General features: G+C 54.3%; 1 protein-coding gene across 2 annotated transcripts in view; it reads left to right on the forward strand.

Annotated features, from left to right (window-relative positions):
- Positions 1-16,642, forward strand: part of WSCD2 (WSC domain containing 2) — a 109,444-nt gene extending 92,802 nt beyond the window's left edge. For both annotated transcript variants that reach the window (XM_070516218.1, XM_044775736.2), the window contains 2 exons: positions 7,056-7,256; positions 13,814-16,642. In XM_070516218.1, the coding sequence (XP_070372319.1) occupies positions 7,056-7,256; positions 13,814-14,166 (554 nt within the window). In that variant the 3' untranslated portion in view covers positions 14,167-16,642. The remainder of the gene's footprint in view (positions 1-7,055; positions 7,257-13,813) is intronic.
- Positions 16,643-16,988: the final 346 nt, after the last annotated feature.

Raw genomic sequence — 16,988 nt, forward strand, 5'->3', positions numbered from 1 at the left:
GAGGAGAAATAACTTGCCTAAAGTTACACAGATCTTTTTCAATGGGCTGGTGAGAGATTACACCCCAGCGTTCCCCACTTTCAAAGCCCACAGTCTTATTACTCCATCACACAGGCAAGAAATCCCTGTAGGTTCTTACTGGGGAACTGGAAATCACGGATGAAACGCCCATTGGGCATGAAGCCTTCTCCCACGCGTGGCTGGGGTATCAGGGAAGAGGGACTCTGCCTGTGAGGCAGTTTGAGCCTATATGTGGAGCAGCCCTTGGCTGTGGGTCTTTGTGTCTGCAAACCTGATGAGGACCACTTCCTGGCTGTGTGACTTTGAGTAAGTTACTGCACCTCTCTGATGCTGTGTCATCATGCACAAATTAGAGATAACAGTAGGTGGCTGGTGAGGTTGTTGTGAAGGTTAATGAGTTGATATGTGTAACATGCTTAGCACAAAGTAAGTGTTCAATAAATGTAGGCTGTGAATACTATGGTCTGGGTACCAGGTACTGGCCAGGTGCAGCTTGGTTGACAGAGAGCTGGGTTTTCTCTGAACCCAGTACAGGGAGAGCCAGGAGACATGTCTGTCTGAGGGCGAGAAACAGGAGAGAGGCAGAGAGTGAGGGAGAAAAGGCAAGAAGAGTGAAAAGAGGGAGGTGGAAGGATGGAGCCGGCAGGGGGCAGGGGGTCAGGGGTCTGCCTAGAGTGCTGACTTTTTGTATATTTATTAATGTTTCATTTTGGCTTAAGCGATCATTTGTCAAGCCCCTTCTGTGTACGAGGCGCCAAGCTGTGGGCTTGCATCTTTGTACCAGGATTTAAAGCCAGGCCTGGCTGGCGACGGTATCTCTGCTCCTAACCGCTAGGCTGCACCGCCTTTACGGGAGTTGCTGGGAGGAGCCCAAGCAATTGTGGAATCTCTCTGGCTTGTCCTGGGGCAGCGGCTTGGGAAGTGGGCTCGGAGAGCATCCCATGGCTGGCCCACATCCTAACCTGGCGGTGGCATCAGCCTTACTCATGGAATCTAGATTGTCACAAATAGAAGGGTCCTTCAGGATCATTTAGCCCAGGTCTCCAAAGTGGTCTCATCTCTTGTGTCAGTTCCAATGAATCTCTGCTTTAGGGTGATGTGTTGAGAAGGATTCTGAGGTTCTGTTCTCGCTCAGTAACAAAGTGCCTTAATCCGACAGCGACACCTGCTGAGGGTGTAGAAGGGAGAATGGTGGTCTCCATCCTTGTATTTACCATCTCTGATCTAGCTCAACCTCCTAACTTCAGAGAAAGGGAAACTGAATCTCAAGGTGGAATCAGGAGAATGAGTTTTCAGTCTGAACTCTGTTACTTACCAGCTGTGGGACCTTGGGCAAGATTCCTCACCTCTCTGAGCTTCAGTTTCCACGTCTATAATAATATGGAGATATCAATACCGAAGTCAGAGATTTGGAAAAAAACATAATAAGATAACGTGTATGAGGCTGTGGTGTAAAATGTACACTACTTTTTAAATGACATGTGACCAGGACGGTCGACTATTCAGTCAAAGTCAAGGACGGCTGGTCTCTGATTTCGTTAGCATCACCCAGGGAGATTTCAAAGTCGCGATGCCAGGCTGCTCCCTGGACCGTTCCCGTGAGAGTGTGGGGAGCGGGCCAGGGCGCTGGGATTTTTTAAAAGCTCCCCACGTGATTCCAACGCAAAGTCACAGTGAGACCCTGGCCCTCGGCTGGAGCCCGGCATTCTCACTTCCAGACCCGCAACAGTCCAAAAATTGGTCTTTGCCCTGTGTTTTTTATACTCGAATGTTGGGGGATATCAGGAGTTGATCATTAATGGGGTGAGGTGTCAACTAAAGTTTTAAAAAGAAAGAAAGAAGGAAGGAAGGGAGGGAGGGAGGAGTAGAGAGAAGAAGAAAGGAAGCAAGATCAACCTTCCACGGCGGTCCCTCGGGCTCACCCTAAGTACCTGTCTCCTTCAGTCCCCCTGGGGAAGGCAGGGCTCTGCACGCTGGTCACAGGCAGCTGAGGCTTTGAGCATCACTGCCCTTTCCTTAGGGCCTTAAAAACACTTCCCGTGGCCTGAGACCTTGCCGTTAACAACGAGCTCTTTCTGGGAGCCCAGGGCCGGCAGTGGGGTGCAGGCAAAGAGAGGAACCCACCCCCATAGCATCAGTCAATCTGGCTCACCCCCAAGTGCCCCCCCCCATTGCTTTCCCACCTGAGAGATACTTAATGAAATCTTCAAACCTGGTCCTGGTCCCGGAGTGGGGGGGCGGGAATGGTGCCAGAGGGAGGGATAAAGCTGTGCCCCATCGGCATTTAATTGTGGCCCCCTGCCCCCTGCCCGCAGGACAACGTGCACAGTTCTCACAAGAGCATTCCAGGGGCTTTGCCGGGTCTAGTCCTGGCTGCGCCTCCTGCCTCACACCCCCAGCCCTCACCCCTTTCACCATCCAACACCATCAAACTATTTGTGTTCACCCATCACGCTATGTACCTCCCCTCCCCCTCCTCGCTCTCTGCCCTCACCATGGCCTCTTCCTGGGACCCCCTCCTCCCATTTGGGTAAGTCCTGTCCACCTTCTGTGCACACACCCCAAGACTGAGCTACAAAAACATGAGGCATCCGTCACAGCACTGGGCCCATTGTAGACAGTCAATAAATGCCCACGATTATTAGCATTATTAACAGTGACATGAGTATATTAATAATAATAAGGGCCATGATGAAGGAGTGCCCTGGGTACTGGGAGGATAGAGGAGAAGAACACCCAAGAATGTCAGAGACATCACAAAGGGGGCTGTGACCTGAGGCTGGAGGAGCGGGTCTCCAGGCGGGGACGAGGTCCCAGGGAGGGGACACAGCGCGTGTGAAGGTCTGGCGTGTTTTGGAATCAGAGGAGCTCCTCATTCCTGGAGTCTGAGGGAGAAACAGAAGCACTTCCGCCCGGGGGGTGGGGAGGGGGCCAATGGGACACAGCTTTCACCCCTCCCTCTGGGATCGTGTCCCCCTCCCCTCCCCGAACGCTCCAGGGGAGATGGAGGGGCTTTAGGAGAGAATAGTGTGCTGAGATCTGCATGTGTGACATACCGCTCTGGCCACTGAGGTTGGGTGGGGGGACATTTTGGCTGCAGGTGAGTGACAGTGGTGGACAGAAGCACACAGGGAGGGACATTCAGGAGGTCATTGATTAGACGGGGGTACCTGGGTGATGGGCCCAGAGGGGGTGGTTCTTGTAGGATAAGCTGATCCTCCAGCAACCCTCACTGATTTATTTAAGCCCTTGAGAGTTCCTGCATCCCTGCTCCTAAGCAGCTGGATCACTGGGGGCACGTCCTGCTCCTCCTGAGGCCTCCATCTCCTCCTCTGTCGGGTGGGTGAGCCCCCAGGGCCCTCCTAGGACTGAGGAGCTGCCTGACATTTTCTCCCCTCCTCCACTTTCTCTGCAACCTTCTCTTCCCTCTTCCTGGCAACAGCCCACCCTCCCAAGGGGCTGTTGAGTGAAGGAGGGGAGGGAATGAACCAATGAATGAATGAATGGACCCTCCCTCCCAGAATCTAATCGTCTGTCCCACTTGAGTCCTGCCCTCTCTTCCCCATACTCAGGGAGGTTGGCCATTTGCAAAGCATGGTTTTCTGTGTCTGTGTCCACCTACCCGTCTCTTTCTGTCCATCTGCCTGTCTCTCTTTCTTGGTCTTTTTTTCTCTCTCTGTCTTTGCATCTCTCTGTCGCGTATGGATCTCTGTTTCGGTCTGTCTTTGTGTCTCTGTTCTCTTTGTCTCTTTATCTTACTTCCCTGTCTTTTCTCTCTCTGCTCTTCTCCCTCCCTTTGTCTCAATCCCTACGTCTCTCCATATGGCTGTCCCTTTCTGTCCGTCTCCCCCTCCTCTTTCCCTCGGCTTCATGTCCCTCCCTCTTCCTTCCTTCCCCATCTCGGGGACCCCACAGCCCTGGGTGCAGACTCAAGCTCTGTGGCTGTCAGGACCCAGAACCTGGACTCCTGAGGGAGGGGACACAGTGGAGGGAGGGGCTGGGACAACAGCCCCTAGTTGGGTAGGGGCCCTCTGCGGCTTCTGGGGGCCCACAGAGCAGACAGGAGATGGAGGAGGCAGCCTCTCAGCCCCGCTGACATGTCTGAGGATTTGCCTCCAAACCATCCCCATTGCTCCTGAAGGACCATCGGCCTCCAGCGTGTCCACGTCTGGAGCCAGAAGGGGACCTTTCCTGCCCCAGTAAACTCCAGGGCACGCAGAGATGTGGCGTCTCTGCCCCGTCCTTCTCTGTGCTTGTTTCCCCAACTGCAAAATGCGGAGGCAACTACCATATTGGGAGGTGGGGGGAAGAGAAGGAGAAAAACGTATCTTGTTCTCTCTGTGGTCTGACCCCACAAGGTCATTTCTCCAAATCCTAGGACAGTTGTCCAGCCCCTCAGAGTTTGAGGGTCATGTGGGTGCCCCACACAAGCTGCTATTTTTGTGACCTTCAAAGTAATATGATTTAAATATTCCACGTTGATGTGCAGGGGCTGCTGGGTGCTGTGTGAGGGAAGGATCGGGGGGCTGCACCCTTGGTGGCGCAGTTCAGCAATTCCGCTCTGGCCCTGAGCTTGTATGCCTGATTCCTCTGTGGTCACCTGGAGGGCCCTCCTTAGGGGACATCTGAGCAACCATCCGTTGTTCCTCAGGCCAGCTCATCCCATGTGACTTAGCAAAGACTCCTTTCCAGACATAGACCTCTTCTCTCCCTGGGAGACATTCTGCTAAACGGAATTTTCCCCACTTCCCTACATTTCCAATGCTCCCTACAGACTAAGGCCCCGGGAAACCAAAATCTGGAATCTGGAGCACATCTTTCCCAATGTTGACATTTTTTTCCCTTTTTTTTTTTTAATCTTGATAAGTACGGTGCTAAGTCGACCCCATCGTGGAACAAAGAGAAGGGTGATATAGGTCTCATAACACACGGAGCTGACGTAAACCAGCTGGACCATCCTGACACGTTTCTCACTATTTTTCTTCCCTGAGAATCTGTGTGGGTCCTTGTGTAGCCGCTGCCTACGTCTTTCCACTGTTGTGCTTGTGGAAAAATGTACTTTGGGGAAGATAAAGTGAAATCCTAGATGGGAAGTCCTTTGTCCGTGTCATAAAGAGCTTGCCAATGGAATGCGTGACAGCACGATGGGGAAATTGTCTCCAGTGCCGCCTGTGGGTAAACATTTATGTCCAAGCTCTCTCTCGAGCCCCCACACCCCATTCCTCAGTGCCTCAGGAGGCAGTTTCTCCCATGATGCTGTGCTCTCCGTGGGCCTCCAAGGCTGTGGGTAATATCTTCTACTGGGCACAGGCCTGTGCTAATTTGCAAGGCTAGGCTACTCCTTGCAACTGGACCTGGAAAGTCCCAGGATGGAATCTGACTCAGGAAACCACATTCCACTCCTGGCTCTTCCACCCGCTGGCCCCGTGAGGGGGGCTGCTCCTTTCTGCCACAGAACAGGAGTGGATGCTGTGGCAGCCTCACCTCACTCCTACTTAAAAGCAGGAGCAGAAAGCCCTAGAAACCGTCATGAGTGGACAGAGAAGGAAGAAACCGCTGCAAGCTGTGATGAGACCGGGTGGCTTCTCAGCCCAGGGTTTCACACCGAGACATATTCAGCCCTAGCTCCCGTTTGTTGAAGTCTTACTATGAGCCTCTTAGATTCTTCACAACAGCCCTGTGCAGGAGAAGCAGCATGGCTCCAGTTTACAGATGAGGAAACTGAGGCCCAAAGAGATGACATGATGTCCAGGGTCACCCATGGAGCTGGAAACACAGCCAGTATCTTGACGGTCCAGTACAATAACATCTCTAACTGCCTTTCAAGGTAGCACCCCAATGCCTTAGCTCTCTGAGAATGGGAGGCCCAGATGGTGGAGAGCAGTCTCAGGAGCCTGATGGCTTGGGTTTCAATCTTGGCTCTGCCTCTCGATAGCTCTGTAATTGGGGTGAGTTATTTGATCCCTCTGTGCCTCAGTTTCCTCATCCACAAAACAAAACCCTCATAGGATTGTTGAAAGGATCAAGTTGCCTAATATACATAAAAGGCTCAGACCAATGTCCAGCACAGGGTTGGGGCTATGGAAGCGTTCCTCCACACTCCAGCTACCCAGAACTCCTCTCGGTTCCTCGGTTCTAGAAATGAAAACCTGATCAGGTCCTCCCTTCCTTTTGATTAAATACTTTTAAGGGCTGCTCAGTTTCTCTGGGCTAGCACTGAACTCTTCATCACAACCCTCTCCAGCCTCATGCTCCCCCTTGCTCTCTGCGCTCCCTCAGCAGTCATTCACTGTAACCTGTTTCTTCCCACCCACCGCAGGGCCTTTGCACCTGCTGTTCCCACCACTTTTCCCTCCTCTCTTAGGCTAGTAGATTCCTCCTCATCCTTCAGTTTTAGGCTTAGGCATCTCTTCCTCCAGGAAACCTTTCAGGATGCTGCCTGACTAGGTCGTGATCTTGGCTAGGCTGACTGGGCTGCTTAGCTCCAGACTGCAGGTTGGACCCATGCGTCTCTCCCCAGGGGGGACCAACAGCCCTCCAGGGCATGCTCTTCTCACAGCAATGGCAGAAGCACACAAGAGTGAATAGAAACATGTGGTGCATCTGGAGACTTTGGCAGAGACCCACTTTCCGCTCTCATTCCAAGGGTCAAAGCAACTCATCCGGCCACGCCCAGCATCAGTGGGGTGGGGATGTGGACTCGACCCGGAGAGGAACCCCCCAGCGCATCACCCTCTCATGCACCTAAGCACGAATACTGCTGTCCCGCAGCCCTAACTGTATCAATGAGTCGGCATTCATTGGACAATCTGGATCTCAAAAACACTAAGACCCATGGATGTTTTTGCAACTCATTTTATCCCCAGCGCCCAGCACAGTGCCTGGCACATAGCAGGTGCTCCATAAACATGCGCGTAAAAGAACGGGTGAATGGATGAGTGCATGAGGACCCCGAGGTGGCCCCGAAGGGGTGGGGTGGCTTCTCGCCTCCCCCAGCTCACCTGCCGTGTTCCCTGCCCCCCCGCTGCGGGAAGGGTTCAAAGGTGAGCGGGACCACTGGCGCAGCGGGAGGACCATCTGCATCAAGACGCACGAGAGCGGCCAGAAGGAGATCGAGGCCTTCGATGCCGCCATCCTGCTCATCCGCAACCCCTACAAGGCCCTCATGGCGGAGTTCAACCGCAAGTACGGCGGCCACATCGGCTTCGCCGCCCACGCGCACTGGAAAGGCAAAGGTATTGCTCGGCCGGGGAGGGGCGAGGCGGGGCCCCAGGGGCGCGGCAGGGGCCCATGCTGTCCCCCGTGGGCAGTCCAGGAGGGCGTCCTGGAGGACATGCGTGTGATGCTCCCCTTTCCTGCTCACGGCTCAGGAGGTGCACGTCCCGCATCCCACTACACCCCAAGCATCACCCTCCATGGGCCAGGCTGCTGTCATGGCACAGTGGTTACGGGCGTGGGCTCTGGAGCAAGCTGCCCTGGGTTCAAGTCCCAGCTCCGCCACTTCCTGGAAAAGCCCTGTCACCTCACTCAGCTTAGACCACTCCACCTGGAAAATGGGGATAATAATTGTGGGGCTTGAAGTAAAGTTAACCCTTTCAAAACACTCCGCAGACCGGACTCATTATGGGAGACCCTTATGTAATCGATATAGGATCTATTGAAACAGGTTCACGAGCCCTCTCCTGGGAGTCAGGAGACCTGAATCCAGCCCAAGTTCAGTGGCTGAGTCCTAAGAGCTCACAGAGCATCATTTCAATGAACGCTCCCAACATCTCGGCCTGGGAGGCTCAGAGAGGTTAAGTGACTTGCCCCAGGCCACACAGCTGGGGAAATGTCAGTGTTGGCCCCTAAGCACTGAACTTCATTAAGATGACCTGTGTTTGAGATTCCACTCTGGCACTTGGTAGGTGACAGGTGCGTGGATGAATGTCTCGATGCAGGGTGGCCGCCCAGGGGAGTGGCGAGAGCTTTGAAGTCAGACTCAACTTCTGCCATCTTGAGTCTCTTTAACCCCCCTGGGTCTCAAAATCCCAGATCTCCATGGCTGTAATGAGAGTCACAGCGATGAGTGTTTTTAACCCTCCACAATTAACCCGTTTACAGATGGAATAAGGTAAGCTCAGGGAGGTGAACGAGCTTTTTCCAGGAAGTGGTGGAGGTGGGGGTTGAACCCAGGAAGTCTGGCTCCTGAGCCCATGCCCTTAGCCACTGTGCTGTGATAGTGGACTAGCCAACATGCCAATGGATGCGAATCACCCAGCCCGGAGGCCCTGAGGCCCAGCAGATGCTCTGTAACGTGAGCTCCCCCAACCTCACCTCAACAGCCTCCAGGAACCAGGCTGCCCCAGCCCCAAGCCCGGGGATGCTTCCCACTCCCCCAGATCCTACCCGGGCTCCCAGCTGCTCTGAGGCTCCGGCCCCTCTCCAGAGAGGAGGAGGGTGTGGCAGGATGACGCTAACTCGGGGATCCACCCACCACGCCCTCAACGCTGGTGTCACTGGTTAAAACCCCTGGGCCTGTCTGAGTGACTGTGCCCTGGGCTCCCGCTTCACTCAGAGGCGCCCACCTGTTCCTCCTCCTGCCTGGCTCCCCGTCTCAGTGAGGGGGTGGAAGCTTGGACAGGTCGTGACATTTGTTCCCTTGTCCCCAGGAGTAAAGAGGGCTCTGCCTGATTTATCTGTAGAGCACTCGAAAGTGAACACTGGCCAGCGCCAGGCTGCGAAGTCTGCGGGTACAAAGGGCAGGAAAGGACCAGGGAGATCGCTGAGCCTAGGGGACCTCAGCCCTGGCTGTGCATCAGAAACCCCAGAGGAGTATGGGAAAATCCCAGTGCCCAGGCTGACCCCCAGACCATTACTGGAGAGGAGCCTGACGTCAGTGTTTGTCAACGCTCCCGGCTGCTTCCAGAGCACAGGCAGCGCTGAGAACCACTGACTCCTTCTCTAGTTACTAATGGGAAACTGAGGCCAGAGAGAGGCAGGGACCTGCCAAGGTCACTCGGGACTCGAACCTGGCTCTCCACCTCCCGGGCTTCCTGCTGCCCCTGGTGAAGACGGAGGGGCCTCACTTGGGAAGCTGCTGTGGGACCAGGCGCTAAGCATCCATTACTCACTTAACCCTTGTAATTACCCCAGGAGGTTAGAAAGGCCGCCATAATCATCGGGAGCATCCCACTGCACAGGTGAGAAAACCATCCCAGGGAGGGAGCAAGCCAGGCGGCCGAGGCCCCAGCTGTCGGCTGAGCTGGGATTCAACCCGGGCGTTAGCTGCCGGGCTCTCTCTTACCTGGGGCTGTCACTGACCTTCTGCTGCATTCAGAGCTCCTCCTTTTCTGGCATAGCCCCTCCTCCCAGGTTCAGACAATTCTCCTATTTCCCAGGAGTGGCCTCACCTCTTTTTGCCCTTGCTCAAGACAGCTGGGAGCTTTAAAACCCAAGATAAGGGAGGCTCAGGGCAGGCTGGAAGAGAGGCGGTTCCAGCACACGCGTCTCATATTGGGCGTCTGGGGTCCCCACATCAGTGCCTTCTCCTGGCGCCTGACCCAGGCCTTCGTGAGCTCTGGCTGAGAACCTTCCCAAAGAACCATTCTCCAGAGTCCCTGCCAAGCCCATTCTTCTTATTTGCGTGAACATCTGGCCCCCGTAGGCACTTGAGTTGGAGAGCCTTGCTTTAGGATCAGCATCCTCGGTATCCCTTGGGAAAGAGTTGGAAATGCGAACTCTCAGCCCCACTGCAGACCTGCTGCGTCAGAAACTGGGAGGGGCCCAGCACCCTGTGTTCCGGCAGTCCTCCAGGTGTTTCCGACGCCCACTCCGGTTTAAGACTCCCTGCTTTAAACTCGAGCCACTCAAAGCGTGGCCTGTGGACCAGCGGCATCAACATCCCCTGGGAGAGTTTTAGGAAAACAGACCTCAGCCCCACCCCACCCTGCCCAGGCTCACTGGATCAGAATCTGCATTTTAGCAAGATTCCCCCAGAAGCCTTGTGCACACTTTAAAGTTTGAGAATCGCTGCTTTACGATGCTCTTGGCCTGGAAAATGGAGGTCACCCCCCTGAGAGCAGAGGTCAGCCAGCTGTTGAGCATGTCCACCCCACCCTGCCCGTGTGCCCCCTCCCAGTTATAGCTGAGTCGAGGATCCTGCAACCTCTCCCCGCCCCAACCTCAGCTTTTGGTTCCATGATGTTAATTTCACAGTCTCCCTGGAGTGGGTCCAAAGCAAAGGTTTATGTGGTGTGATTACACAAGGTGAACTGTGTTGGATCTGTTTAATGAAACAGAGGCTGTGTTTAATGACTCCGTAGGGAATTAAGGACAGTTAGGCTATTAATCAGGCCCTTCTTCCTCCCGTCGACAAGAAGATGGAGGGAAGACGGCCAGCCCATGACCGGACAGGCCCACGGGTGTGACAGTCCAGCAGGACCAGCACCGTTTCCCATGCTCCACGGCTCAGAGCGCCTTTATCACCCAACTGGAAGGCAGCGTCCAACTACCGGAAATCCTGAGCTAATCTAGGGCTTTATTTTCATTTTTCTCCTTCTTCTTTCCAAGGAGGTAACTTAGGAGCTTCCAGTGAGGAATCTTTGCTGCGGGAGGAGGGAGGGCTGAGCGAGCATCTGCTGTGGAAACAGCCTGGGTGTCAAAGGCGGTGCTGGAGGGGAAGCTCTGGCCGAAAAGATGGGGCACAGGGGGCGTTTCAGAGACGCCGTGGACCAACATCGAGTAATCGTAACAGCAGACGACACTTATCGAGCTGCTCCTGCATCCCGGGCCCTGCGTCAGGGTCTTTGCGAATCTTTTCCATTCCATCTGCGCAGCAGGTCTGGGATGTGGGTCTTAGCACGGTCGCCATTTTGCAAATGGGTAAACTGAGACGCAAAAGAGATCGACTAACGTCCCCAAGGTCACACAGCTAATGTAGAGAGGAGCTGGTTTTAGGACGCTGGCAGTCTGACTTCAGAGTCATCTGTGAACGGACCCCGTGTCTCAGACCACACCTGAAGGTGAAGGGAGCAGTCAGCGGCCCGGGATCCGGAGCGAGAAGCGTGCTGGAGCGGATCCGATCAGGAGCTCTTCAAGGGTTCACTGGGAGGGCGGGAGCCAGGCTCAGTCTGGGACAGACGTGGCTCCGAATTCTGCCTTGGATGTCCACTGTGTGGCCTTGGGCAAGTGGCTTCGTGCCTCTGAGCCTCCTTTTCCCCGATATGTAAAATGAGGCTAGTATTTCCTCTCTCCAGGCTTCTTGTGGGCACTGCACGAGATAATGCGTGTGAAGTTCCCAGCACCACTCTGACACACAGTAGGCGCTCAGGCAACATACATTCCCACCTCAGGGAGGTCTGAATCAACAAGGATGCCGTGTCATCTCCATCCCACCCGCATCCAAGCTTAGGGGCCCCATCTAGGGGACCCTGGCCACCACGCAGACTGGCCCTTCTTTTTCCTTGAGGACACTGCAGCCCTCCTCCAGCAAACACTTGAGATGGTCGGAAGTGGCCAAGCCTAGAAGTCCGGGTCTGTGTGTCACTGGGTGACCGAGTGCCATCTCCATCTACCCGGGCTTCTGCCATGGCAGTATCAGTCATCCTGAACCACTGAGGACGCTGTGAGGTGACTCAGGAGTGGGGAGATTCTTTTAAAAAGTCAAACAGACTATAGACATGCTACATTTTTCCTAATCACCCAGATACATCTGGCCTTAACCCATTTTAACAGTATGGGCCCAATTAGCCAGATACATTGTAAATAATCTATTTTAAGGGTAAAAAATATCCTTGTCACCAGCATAAATATTTCCCAAGCAGCCGTGGTCTTCCAGGGGGGCAGTGGGGGAGCAGGCGCCTCACCACAGACTCTGATGTGTTCTGCAAAGAAAGCGGAGCCCTTTATCACGTCGCAACTTGGCGGTTGGGAATTTCAATTTAGCTCAGCAACCATTTATTGAGCCCCTGCTGGGTGTAAGGCAGTGGGAGGAAGTGGGAGTGAGGCTGCTGGGGCCTGGGAAAGATCGGGACCTGGAATCAGGCGGGCCTGGTCTGGGTGGTATTTCCCGGCTGTGTGACCTTGGGCAAGTTACTTCACCTCTCTGAGCCTCAGTTTCCTCACTGGCAGTAAGTGAACAGTAGTCCTTTCCTTTCAGAGTAGCCGTTAGGGTTAAATGAGATAATGAGGACCCATCGCCAGCAAGGAATGAGGATTAGCTATTAAGAACCAGCTGGGATTCCCAGACTAGCTTGGGAGACTCATTGAGCCATATTCAATAAACAGAGTCCTCTGGAGGCTGCCGGTGGTGTTGCCCTCTGAGAAGCAGTGGGTCTGGCTTCACGGTTTCAGAGCGCCCGCCCTGTGATTCTCCAGCTGGGGCTCAGAATTGAGCCAGCAGACCCCTCTCTCTGTTCCCAACATCCTCCCAGGCCCCCTCTGCAGTGACCCTGACTGCTCCTTCCACCAGAGTTTCTGCAGCTCCAGGGGCTGGCCGGCCCTTTGAGGTCCTCTCCAGGGCTCCCCAAGGAACTTCCCCCGTTCTGTTGTAGACTGTCTTTCAAGTCAGATGACCCCAAACACACCCTCCCAATTTTGGGGACAATCCATCCTGCCATTTTACCATGGCGAGGTAACAAACAGCAAAAACAGACTGTACATGATCCTTTGATAAAATGTGAAGAGAGGGGCCGCCCCGTGGCTGAGTGGTTAAGTTCATGTGCTCCACTTTGGCAGCCCGGGGTTCACGCATTTGGATCCTGGGTGTGGACCTACACACCGCTTGTCAAGCCATGCGGAGGCGGCATCCCACATAGAAGAACTAGAAACACCTACAACTAGGATATACAACTATGTACTGGAGCTTTGGGGAGAAAAAAAAAAAGAGGAAGATTGGCCACAGATGTTAGCTCAGGGCCAATCTTCCTCACCAAAAAAAAAAGTGAGGAGAGAAAGATGGAACAGAATGGTAAATATAAATAATCCGACTTAAACTCTGCCCTCCGCCCTCAGTGTGTTGGGGAGACAGACAACATACATGAGAGGTCCGGGGATGGGGGCTGGGAAGCCGAGAGGAGGCACCTGAAAGGGCCTGGGGCTGGGGGGGAAGACGACACCTCACCTGAAAACAGAACACCCTCAGTAATAATAATAACCAACACTCACTGAGCACCTACCGGGACCTGGGCACCATGTTCACAACTGTCTATGCTTTTCCACATCCTACTATTATCCTGTGAGTAGATACTGTTACTATACAGGGCACTATTACTACGCAGAGTAACTATCACCTCACAGGATAACTTGGTAGTTAAAGCTCAGCCTTTGAAGCCAGCCTGTTTGGATTCAAATCCTGGCTCTGCTGTGTGTGTTTAATTAGCTGTGTGACCTTGAGCAGGTTACAGAACCTCTCTGTGCCTCCATTTCCTTTTCTGTCAAATGAAGATAACAATAATATCTACGTTGTAGGGGTGTTGTGAGGAATAAGTGGAACTAATAGCAATATTGATATATTTGTTATATTCTATATTAATATGTATTAAAATATAAAAATATAGTAACATATTTAATATAAGGCTGGGCCTGGCATGTAGGAAGCACCGGACAAGTATTACTGTCATCCCCAAAAGAAGGAAGGGCTGGGACTATTGCAGGTGGAAAGCAGCATTGAGGCTGGGGAATCAGCTGAGTTTGGAGATCTAAAAGGAGTTAATCATATTATTAGCGTGAATAACGGGCATCAGCCACCAGCCCATCTGCCCCGCGTCCTCTGAGCCCTCCCTCTGACTCGCGCTCCCCGCTGTCTCCGCAGAGTGGCCGGAGTTCGTGCGGAACTACGCCCCATGGTGGGCCACCCACACGCTGGACTGGCTCCAGTTTGGCAAGAAGGTTCTGGTGGTGCACTTCGAGGACCTGAAGGAGGACCTCTTCGTCCAGCTGGGCCGCATGGTGGGCCTGCTGGGTGTGGCGGTCAGGGAGGACCGGCTGCTCTGCGTGGAGAGCCAGAAGGACGGCAACTTCAAGCGCTCGGGGCTCCGGAAGCTCGAGTACGACCCCTACACGGCGGACATGCAGAAGACCATCTCCGCCTACATCAAAGTGGTGGACGCGGCGCTCAAAGGGAGGAACCTCACGGGCGTCCCGGACGACTACTACCCCAGATGATGCGTCCGAGGGCGCAAGGGGGCCGGGAGTCCTGGCCAAGCCGGCCCCGGGGGACTCGAGACCCCTGGGGACCCCCATCTGTCTGTCCTCTCTTTGGTTTGGGGACAATCCCTTGGCTCTGTTGGCCTTCAATGAGTTTTCTGCATGACAAAGGAGGCTCGGGGGAGAGATTGTCCGGGTACTCCCCACCTGGGCGCACCACCTCTTGGCAATGGGGTGCAGCTGGTTTGGGGAGTTCCAGCCACATGGACCGTTTTCTGTCTCCTGTGTCCCTGCCTCCACCACTCCGGGTTCCACCTGTGGGAGGGAGGGCTGGTGGGTGTCCAGGAGACGTGGGTGCCCCACCGCAGGTCTTGAGGACCTTAATGTGAGAGCTAAAGGGACTATTGTAAGAAAAGTGGCCCCAGACTCTCCTCCCTTCTGGGCTGAGCTTTCAAAGCATCCTCATCTCTTCTCCAGCTGGAAGAATGGGCACCAAGGTTTATCCAGGCCACTGCTGTTTGACAAAAAAATTCCTGGGAAGTTAGTCTGTGGCCTTAGGCTTCCGACGTTTGGGGTGGGGTGGGGAGACAATGGTGCTCGCAGCAGATTCACTGGTACCACCGTGTGGAGTCACTGGCGTCATGAGCCCACCCCCGGGGTCCACACTGCTCCTGAGAAACGATCCGGCTGCTTGTCCACCCCTGTGTGGTGACCTTTGGATCCCTGATCCAAATTCCAGGCTTCCTCAGGCATCCACCGTTATCCCACCAGGATGGCCATGTGCCATGTGCGGAATCTGAGTAAGGAGGAGAGCCCCAGTGACACATCTCTCCACTGTGGGGTCCAACACGTTGATCTTACACTGCCCTCAGACCCTAACCAGTGGGTCCTTTGCTATCCAGATGAGGGAGCAAGAGTAATCCAAATCAGCTGACACCACAACCAAAAGAGACCCCGATACCTTCCCAGATTATCAACCTCCCCTGATCATAGTCCAAGGGGGCAGCTTCCTTTGGGGGCCCTTTAAGGAATGAGATGAATGGAATGGCTCTTCCTCTCCATCCAAATGCTGCTCCCTTGATGCTTAGACACCAAACCAAAGGATTTCCGAGGACCTGGGTCACTGATATCTCTCTTGGAAATCATTGACCCAGGATCCATCTCTTCCCCCATCTTGAATACTGGTGGCTTCACATCTGGCCCACACCTGCGCACCTGCCCCATTCCCCACCATGTAGATGCAAAAGCCATAGGTCACAGCTCTTTGCTGTTCTGCCTGGAGCAGCCCCCCTCAGCAGCCCCTCTTAAGCCTTGGGGTGCAGGTAAATGCTCATTCCCAAATAGCCAAGAGACTATGGAGAAGGCGAGTATAAAGAGATATATTTTTCTAAGAGGAATATGACTAATGCATTCCGCCCCTTGGAACCCGGCCATGCAAAGAGAACGGCCTGGGGATCGGACCTGTGTTTCTCCTCCCTGATCCCCTCATATGTAGGATCTGGGCCACCCCGGGGCCCAGCCAGGGGGCTCTGAATGTATTTTGTACCATGTTTCTTTCCCCCAGGCTAATTTCTAGTCTTCTTTCGTGAAGCCCTAGGGGGCTGGGCCTCCCATCCCACTCAGAGATCCACTCTCTTTGGGAGACTCTTGATCCAAGACCTGGGCCGGCTCCTTGCTGGTGGTCACCTCGGGCCGCAGGCCTCTGTCTGAAGATTCCTCAGGTCAACCCATCATTAAAAGCGAGTTTTGTTGATAATTCTCCCATGCAGTAGAGTGTTGTGTAAGGCAAGTTCACAGATGGGGCATTTTTCTGGGGGGGCGCGGGTGGTGTGTGTGTAAAGAGACAGAGACAGAACGTTCCGGGGCGTACAATTGCTTCTGTGTCTGTGTAACTCTGTAACTGCCTGGGAAGAGCTGTGTGTCTGTGTGTGTAAACTTGTGTTGGTGTTCAACCGCCTTCTGTGTTGGAGACCGTACCCCCTGTTGGCGTGGTGACCGTCCCATTTCTAATGTGTCTGTGTGGGTTCCTGTGTGTGCACTTGTGCACGTGTATGGCCTGTGTGCATGAACGCCATGCAGGAGGAGGTGCTTGTCTACGGGGGAGGGATGTCTTCTGTATATGCCTTTTGTCTTTGGCAATTGTGTGACGTGTGTGACGTGTGTGTGTGCACGCCCGTAGGAAGGGATTACCAGGGTGTTGTGTAAGTGTTCCTGCTTGGGTCTGTGCACGGCTGTGGAAGCGGTTATCTATGGAAGGTGTCCCTTTTGTGTATATTTGTGAGTGTGTGTATGATACAGAGTCCCTGCGTGTGGTGTGCACATGCGTGCATAGGAGGAAGCCGGGGCCCAGAGAAGGCCCCCGTCCCTGCTGGGTGGGGGTGAGTCTCAGTTTCTGAACCTCCACTTGCTCCTGAAGGAGGGCCTTGTGTCCTCTCTCCTCACACGACAGAGGGCTTCTGTGGAGCAATGAAGGTGCCCCAGGAACCATCTCCCAGCTGGAGGGGGGGGACAAGGTTTTCCGTACTGCCATGTAGACGGTGGGGGGGGGGGGCGGTAAACAGAGCTGGGACAGGCAGAGGAAGGGGAGGGGGGCTTCTCCCCACCCAGGGGGACAGCTCAGGAGGACCAGGCGGGGTCTTTCCCCCCAGTCCTGGGTCCCCTGCGTAGGGGAGGGGAAGGAAGAGCTCAGAGATGGGAGAGTGTGAAGCTGTTCCAGGACCAAGGACAGAGGCTTTCTCCTCTAAGTGTTGGTGTTGGCTCCAGAAATTCTTCCCAGATAACTCTCTGGGCCCCAGGCTAGACTCTGACCCCGATCTCAAGCCAAGCCTGACTTAGTCACA

This window comes from Equus asinus, chromosome 8, assembly GCF_041296235.1.
Source record: "Equus asinus isolate D_3611 breed Donkey chromosome 8, EquAss-T2T_v2, whole genome shotgun sequence".
Lineage (NCBI taxonomy): Eukaryota > Metazoa > Chordata > Mammalia > Perissodactyla > Equidae > Equus > Equus asinus.